The 8,821-nt window shown below is 48.2% G+C and overlaps 1 protein-coding gene across 1 annotated transcript; it reads left to right on the plus strand.

Moving 5' to 3' along the window:
* Positions 1-3,796: 3,796 nt before the first annotated feature.
* On the plus strand, positions 3,797-8,551 carry LOC144952981 (chymotrypsinogen B2-like). Its single transcript, XM_078883463.1, has 5 exons — positions 3,797-3,821; positions 4,447-4,588; positions 6,414-6,652; positions 7,891-8,027; positions 8,390-8,551. The coding sequence occupies exons 1-5, from the start codon at positions 3,797-3,799 to the stop codon at positions 8,549-8,551; spliced, it is 705 nt and encodes a 234-aa protein (XP_078739589.1).
* The last annotated feature ends 270 nt before the right edge of the window (positions 8,552-8,821 follow it).

Below are 8,821 nucleotides of genomic sequence, written 5' to 3' on the forward strand. Positions count from 1 at the left end.
AACCTTTTGCAAGGAATCATGTCACTGCATTAACCACGTATACTTTGTGGTGAACATGCAAACTAAAACATGCTTTGGTAGTATATGATGATGCATTGTCTTTGAAACTGATTGGTCCACAACACCAGAGACATCTTTCTTTAGAGCCTAGTCTCAAACGGCGCCAGACCAGAAGACAACGCCAAAAGGCGACCAGCGCCGGGACAATGCCACCGTTGGGGCGTATCACAGCAGCAGCTCTCTGCTGTCTGTGTGCGTGAAGTCTGCAGACAGACGCCGAGGTCGTCTACGTCTACGACGGGCCGTCCATGGACTCGCCGCTCCTGGGCAAGTACGACCGCGATGGCGTCCCTGCTCCCATCATCTCGTCCTCCAACACCTTGTCGATAAGGGCCACGTACGACACGAGGGGAATCGCCGGCAACTTCAGCGCGTTTTACAGGGGTGAGTTTTTTTGTCTGTTTGCCGGTTTGTGTGTGTGTCTGTCTGTTTGTTTGTCTGTTTGTTTATACTCTTTGGTTTAATCGGTAAAGTCACGTAGGTAAAAAATTTAATTCAATTAATGAAAACAACTCAATTAAATCACGACGTTTCGGGCGCAACACAAGCGTCCTTCTTCAGGCGGGGACAACGAAGCGAAAGCGCACCGCTTAAGTGTGTCTTTACCGAAAAAACAAAAGAGTATGAATCCTTGCAGTCACGAAAGCTTCAAATCTAGAATGTCTGTTTGTTTGTTTGTCTTGCTGCGATAACGCGGTGAGCCCCTCGCTTGACGCGTTGAGCGCTCCCACGCGGCGGCGAGACTCCGGCGAGACTCGCAAAAGGGCCGAGGCTCCCACCGAGCTCGAGGTTTTAAAGCCTTGCGATCCTCCATTAACGTGCTAATCTCTCACAGGAACATGGCCACCTCAGGATCTTACATTAACTTGCTGGTTTTTACTGGGCAGCCCTTTGATTGGTGGGCAAAACCACCACCGTCGCAGTCACTGCCCACCACTCACATTAACATTGGCTGCTGACATTTGGGCAACGCCCATTTCAAACCTTTATAAACAGATTACCTTTAGAAGCTAACCCCTCTTCTTGATGACTTGCGTTGCAATCGAAACGTCGTGGTTTTTTCTTATTTTTTGTTATTTTCTTTGCACCTTACTCTTTGGTTCTTTCGGTAAAGTCACGTAGGTATAAAATAAAATGAACACATCACGCTTCCCCACCTGATGACGGATGCTTGTGTTGCACCAGAAACGTCGTGATTTATTTTCTTTTTCTACCCACGTGACTTTACCGAAAGAACCAAAGAGTGTGGATTCCTGCAGTCACGAAAGCTTCAAATCAAGATTCTTTGAACCTATCTACGTGACTTTACCGAAAGACACAAAAAATACAGCATCTATATATTCACGCGATCTAACCCCCCCCTCCCCCCACAAATAAAACCTGGATCACGGAAGTATGAATGCGTCGTAACCCTCCACCACCACCACCTCTTCCTGATGACGAGACGTCGTAGTTTTTTTGAATTTTGTTGTAATTTTTTGGTTATTTTCTTTGAACCTATCTATGTGACTTTACCGTAAGACACAAAGGATACAGCATCTACATATTCACGCGATCTCACCCTCCACCACCACCACCACCAGTGGGGTCACCGTGCAGGGAGACGCTCGTCGGAAGCCAGGGATCGCTGTCGTCGTCCAACTTCTCCGCGGCCGGCGAGAGGAGCGCCCTGTGCCGGTGGACCGTCCAGGTGGACCCCAGATACGAGGTCAAGCTGAGGTTCCAGCAGTTCAAGTGAGATCTCGATTGGGGAGGGGTGGGGGGGGAGTCCGCTGTTTGCGCTCCACGTTCCAGAGGCCACAGCTTCTTTTGCTTTGGTCAACGTTACACGTAGGGCGGTGTTAGAAGTTCGGCAGGCGCTAGACGCAGTATACGACTACGCTACATTATACACTACACGCAACTATACGCCACAGTACGTGTGTGTGTACCTTTGTGTGTGTGTGTACCTGTGTGTACTATATACTATACACGGCATTGCTATACACTACACTATACACGACTATGCACTTCTATACGTGCAACACTACACATGTGTAGTGTAGCACATGCTACACTACACATACTCGTACATGCTACACTACACTCCCTCACTCTGCCACCGCCGCAGTTTGTCTTCTGACCCCGACTGCGCGGACGAGTCGTTGACCGTCTACGACGACAACGGCGACTCGCTGGGCGCGTTCTGCGGCGGCGTTGTGAGACCGCCCGGCTTGCGCTCGTCCTCCAACAGACTCCACCTCGTGCTCGACTCTCTTCGGGGGCTTCAAGGTGAGGCCACGGGGAGTGGGGGGGGGGGGTCATTGGGAGGTGTCGCCCCGGGGGGGGGGGGGGGGGATTCCGCCCTGTTCCCCTTCTCCTCTGCGAGGGAGCGGGGGTGGTGGGGTGGGACAGACAGGTTCAACTAAATAGACGACAACAACGATCACAACAACAACACTAATGATGTTAGGGAGGTTGTCGTCTGTCCCTCGGGAGGAGTGAGGCGACCTCCACAACAGCCGAGGGGCTTTGTGAGACTTGATTCGTGTCCTTCATTAGGGCAGTCGCACGTCTGTGATGACGACCAGACACGCGTCACCCTCATCGCCCTCCATGTCTTACGCAGCGTCACAAATCTTACACAAATCTTACTCAGCGTCAGAAATCTCACACAAATCTTACGCAGTGTCACAAATCTTGCACAAATCTTACTCAGCATCACAAATCTCACACAAATCTTACTCAGCATCACAAAACTTACACAAATACTTCCCAGAGTCACAAATCTTACACAAATCTTACTGAGCATCACAAACCTTACACAAATTTAACACAAATCTTACTCAGCATCACAAATCTTACACAAATCTTACTCAGCGCCCCCCCCCCTCCCACGCTTCGCACCGCTATCAAAACTTCCCCGAAACTGGCACCTCGAGTTTGTTAAAGGAAGTTAACTAACTTTGCTTGTTTGTTTGTCATTGTTGTTGTTGTTTATTACACAGGCGACGGAGTCGTCGTGAACTTTGAAACGATTAATCCGATGAAGGTCTCGAAAAGTGAGTACGGCGCAACAGCGGCGAGTGCACCTCACTTGAACACAAAGCCGCGTTCCTCGACACGTTTCAGCTATGAAACTAGATTCGAAGCTTTCGCGACTGCAGGAATGACTCTTTGGTTCTGTCGGTGAAGTGACGTCGAAAGAAATAAAATAAAATAATAATAGAATACGACGTTTCGATTGCAACACGAGCAACCATCATCAGGTACAAATGAATGAGAAAACAAACATGGTAAACTTGGAAATATAATGCGAAGAAGAATGTATCAGCTGTGTTTTATTTGTAGCACGTCAGGCCCCAATGAGGTATGCTACGTGGCTGTTGTTCTGAGAGAGATCTGACCGTCACAAATGATAGAAGGTGAACAATGTTGCTGATATCATCATCACCATAGCGTGTACATTCATACACATAAAGGCCCATAGAAACCCACAGAGACCCACACAGACCCACAAAGACCCATAGAGACCCATAGAGACCCATAGAGACCCACAAAGACCCATAGAGATCCACAGAGACCCACAGAGACCCATAGAGACCCACAGCACCAGCAGGCATCGTCAGGGTCGGGATCGTACCGATGACGTGATTTCACTTCCATCTTTGCCGAATCGTTTTCATGACGCGATGACGTAATGACGCACTTAGTCAGAACGGGAGAGGGACAAATTATAATGAAAGCGGACGGGATCATGACCCTCCCGTTTCAACAGACGGGTGTGCAGAGCTCCACGCGTTAAAAACACCCACCCACCCATCAACCCCACTCACTCACTCACCCTCTCACATACCCATCCACAAACCCCACCCACCAACCCCACCTACTCACCCACTCACATACCGACCCACTCACTCACCTACCCACTCACAAACCCACCCACCCACTCACCCACTCACATACCCACCCACCCCACCCACCCACCCACTAACCCACTCACAAACCCACCCACTCACAAACCCACCCACTCACATACCCACCCACCCCACCCACCTACTCACAAACCCACCCACTCACATACCCACCCACCTCACCCATCCAATCACCCACTCACATACCCACCCACCAACCCCACCCACTCACAAACCCACCCACTCACCCACTCACATACCCACCCACCAACCCCACCTACTCACAAACCCACCCACTCACATACCCACCCACCCCACCCAACCACTCACCCACCCACATACCCACCCACCCACATACCCTCCCACCCACATACCCACCCATCTACCCACTCATCCACTCACACCCACTCACATACTCCACCCACCTACCAACCCCACCCACCCACCCACCGCACCCTTCCTGTCGACGTGGTCTCCGCCACCCTCCCGCAAGGCTGCGGCGTCGCCAACGCGTCCGTTCTGAGCGCCTGGCCTTGGCAGGTGACCGTCACGAGGCAGACGGACCAGCTGCAGTGCCTCGGCTCCCTCCTGTCCGACTCGTGGGTGGTGACCGCGGCGAGCTGCCTGCGAGAGAGGTCAGCCCCTGGGCCTCAACACGGAGGCCCACAGAGTTGTTGTCACCTAGCGGCCACCTCGAGTTCGGGATTTCGCGAGTTTTCCCACCATATTGGCGAGTTACTAAATGCGTTCATTAATCCCTTGCTAAGTATCCCACTTCTGAATTCGCGAGTTACTAAATGTGTTCATTAATCCCTCGCTAAATGTCCCACTTCTGAATTTTCGAGTTACTAAATGCGTTCATTAATCTTCTTGGTTCTTTCGGTAAAGTCACGTAGAAGGGAAGTAATATAATAATAAAAATAAACATAATAAAATAAAATAATTCTCACGACGTTTCGGCTACAACGCAAGCAGCCGTCTTCAGGTGAAGAATGAGACACTGCCAAGATAGGAGCTTATATATAAGCTGGGTTGGAGGTGGAAGAAGAGCGCCTTAACAAAAAGAATGTGCATATCAAGAGGAATTTAGCATATTCATGGGAAATGCGTCGGAGGTGGGCGGGGGGGTTTCAAAGTCATATTATGCCCATGCATTATGCAGGATCAGCAGCACCAAGGGAGGGTGCAGGGAGTAGCATTAACAAAGGAAAGGAATGTTAATAGTATGTAGCTGCAGTTACTAAACAACCACGTAGAAAACTAAAGTATAAACTACATAAAAAACTAAAGTATAAACTGCATAGCATCATCAGTATACTTACTATACTCTACAATAAGCTGAGTTACTAACAACAAGTAATACATTACAATTCTACGTCGTAAAAATTATATAATATGCTTCCATCTAAACTTTATTCTCTTACATCACATGAGTATACACCGTACTATATACTGCCATAGATAAACCCAACATTAAATTATATACTGTATTGCTATAAACCACCCTATACCTTATACATTTTAATATAACACTATGTATTATTCTACCCACCCTAATGTGTATCACACTGCTATATGTTTACTATACAATTACGATACTATATATTACTTTGTACATTGTATTAAGCATATAAATGTTATACTATGGGGGGAAACTTGCAGCGGAGCAAAGAATCCATTCCCTGCTACGTGTCCCCCTTCTGAATTCTTGAGTTACTAATTTTGTTCATTAATCACTGGCTAAGTATCCCACTTCTGATTTCTCGAGTTACTAAATGTGTTCATGAATCCCTGGCTAAGTGTCCTACTTCTGAATTCTCGACTTACTAAATGTGTTTTTATTAATCCCTCGCTCTAGGCGCGCGCGTGTTCTGGATTTTGCGAGTTTCCCATATTCGCGAGTTACTGAATACGCGCACTAATTCCCTACTCATGAGCGTACATGCCAGACCACCAAACAACTTTCGCACTCGTGTACGTGTGTTTTTACACACACATGTACATGTGTGTGTATGTACGCGTGTGTGTGTATGTACGTACGTGTGTGTATGTGTATGTATGTGTGTGTGTATGTACGTGTGTGTACGTGTGTACGTGTGTGTGTGTGCGTATGTGTATGTATGTGTGTGTATATACGTGTGTTTATGTACGCGTGTGTGTGTATGTACGTACGTGTGTGTATGTGTATGTATGTGTGTGTGTATGTACGTGTGTGTACGTGTGTACGTGTGTATGTACGCGTGTGTGTGTATGTACGTGTGTGTGTGTACGTGTGTGTGTGTGTGTACTTGTGTGTGCATGTGTGTGTTTGTATGTGTGTGTACGTGTGTGTGTATGTACGTGTGTGTGTGTACGTGTGTGTGTGTGTGTGTGTACGTGTGTGTGTGTGTATGTGTGTGTGTGTGTACGTGTGTGTACGTGTGTGTATGTGTGTGTGTACGCGTGTGTACGTCCGTTCAGTCCCGGCAACTACAGCTGGAACTGCACCACGGCCTCCAGCGAGCATCTGGACGTGACGGCCATCTTGGTCGACCCCAAGTTCTCCGCGGCGACCGGCGCCCACGACGTCGCCATGCTGCGGCTGGGCCGGCCGGCGATCTTGGGGCCGGCGGTGCAGGCGGTGTGCCTGCCCTCGCGACACGAGCAGAGCCCCCCGCTGGGACGCAGCTGCCAGGCGCTGGGCTTGCGGCGCAGCGACGGTGCGTAGTGTATAGTGTATAGCTATTCTTTGGTTCTTTCGGTAAAGTCACGTATAAAGATAAAATAATAAATTAAAAAATAGCATACGACGTTTCGATCGCAACACAAGCAATCATCATCAGGTATAATGAAATAGCGACATAAAATCTAACCAGAAAACTATAGACAGACATATAAGCAGACAGATCACCAAGATACATAGAGCGAGCAACACAGGTACAGAGAGGGGTGATCGTCTCTGTGGGGTGGCCTTAAATAGACAGAGGGCGGCGGAGGCAGCGAGAGGGAGGGGTTAGAGACAAAATTTACATGTCAATGAGTACGAGGAGACGCGTAGAGAAGTACGCAGGCTTAGAGGGAGAAAGAAACACACTAAAATTAAATAACCTAGCAAAGTATCGAAATGTTATGTAAAACGACACAGAGAGTCGGTCAACACACAATTAACGCATAGCCTGGTCGATTACGTATTTCAAAGATTGCTAAGTTAGAATTTAAGTGTGAAAATCCTAAAGAAAGACAAAAGATAAAAACAAGAGGAACGGAGACACACAGACAGAGCAGAACCTAAGACCGACAAAAAACGAGTGTAGACAGAAAAAATTACACTAAATATACAGGCAGAGAGAGAGAGAACAAAAAACAGAGAGAGAGAGAATAAGGTAAACTTGGAACTTCCCCGTAGAAGTGGTTCAATCTTAATTTTGGAGCTTTCGTGACTGCAGGAATTATCTAACCATCTGTCTGCTTATATGACTGTCTATAGTTTTCTGGTTAGATTTTATGTCGCTATTTCATTATACCTGATGATGATTGCTTGTGTTGCGATCGAAACGTCGTATGCTATTATTTAATTATTATTTTATCTTTATACGTGACTTTACCGAAAGAACCAAAGAATAATTCCTGCAGTCACGAAAGCTCCAAAATTAAGAGTGTATAGCTAGTACGTTAGTGTACGTCATGTAGTGTGTAGTGTACAGCTCGTACGTTATAATATGTACACGTAGTGTATAGTGTATATCTAAGGTACTGGAATACGTAATTTAATGTTTGTGTGTGATAACATTAGCGATGATGCCGATGATGTCACGGCCTGTACGCCTATTACATCATCATCTACGCCTGTGACATCATCATCTAGGCCTGTGACATCATCATCTACGCCTGTGACATCATCATGTAGTCCTGTGACATCATCGTTACTCCCCCCCCCCCCCAACGCCCCACCCCCCAGGATCTGTGTCGGCCCCCACCGCTGAGGGCAACGTGCGGCTGGTGAACGAGTCGCTGTGCACGCAGGCGTGGGGCAACTTCAGCCGCGGCATGAAGATGTGTGCCGCCAAGCGTCAGGGTTGGGCCAGTAGCTGCCAGGTGATGCAACGCTACACTATACACTACACTATACACTACACTATACACTACACAACACACTACACTACACTATACACTACACTACACACTACACTACTACACTATACACTAATACACTATACACTACACTATACACTACACTATACATTACACTATACACTACACTATGCACTACTCTATACACTACTACACTATACACTACTACACTAAACACTACTACACTATACACTACTACACTACACAATACACTACACTATATTATACACTACACTATACATACAGACACACGCACACACAATGGGTGTCCCACCTGGATGCTTGAAACATCATCAAAGTCCAATCCGCCTTTCCGCCTTCCCCAGCTGGGCCAGGGCGGTGGCGTCTTCTGCCTGGGCACGGACAGGAGGTGGTACCTGACGGGCATCGACAGCCGCCGTGCCAACTGCGCAAACGCCACCCAGCCGGCCGCCTACGGGCGCGTGTGGAAATCCCTCGCCTGGATCGAGGGGAACCTCCCTTACTGATGACGGGGACGCGCCTCTGGCTCTGCTCCCAGCCAGATAGCCATATAACCAGATAGCCAGCTAGCCAGATAGCTGGTTAGGCAGCTAGCCAGCCGGGCAGGCAGATAGCCAGATATCCAGACAGCAAGCTAGGAAGATACCTACCTAGCTATCTATCTAGCCAGATAGCCAGCCCACCAGCAAGCCAGCCTGCCAGTAAGCTGTCCAACCAGATAGTCAGTCAGCTAGCCAGAGAGCCACCCAGCTAACTATCTAGCCAGATAGCAAGTC

The sequence above is a fragment of the Lampetra fluviatilis genome, chromosome 71, assembly GCF_964198595.1.
Source record: "Lampetra fluviatilis chromosome 71, kcLamFluv1.1, whole genome shotgun sequence".
NCBI classification, from domain to species: Eukaryota; Metazoa; Chordata; class Hyperoartia; order Petromyzontiformes; family Petromyzontidae; genus Lampetra; species Lampetra fluviatilis.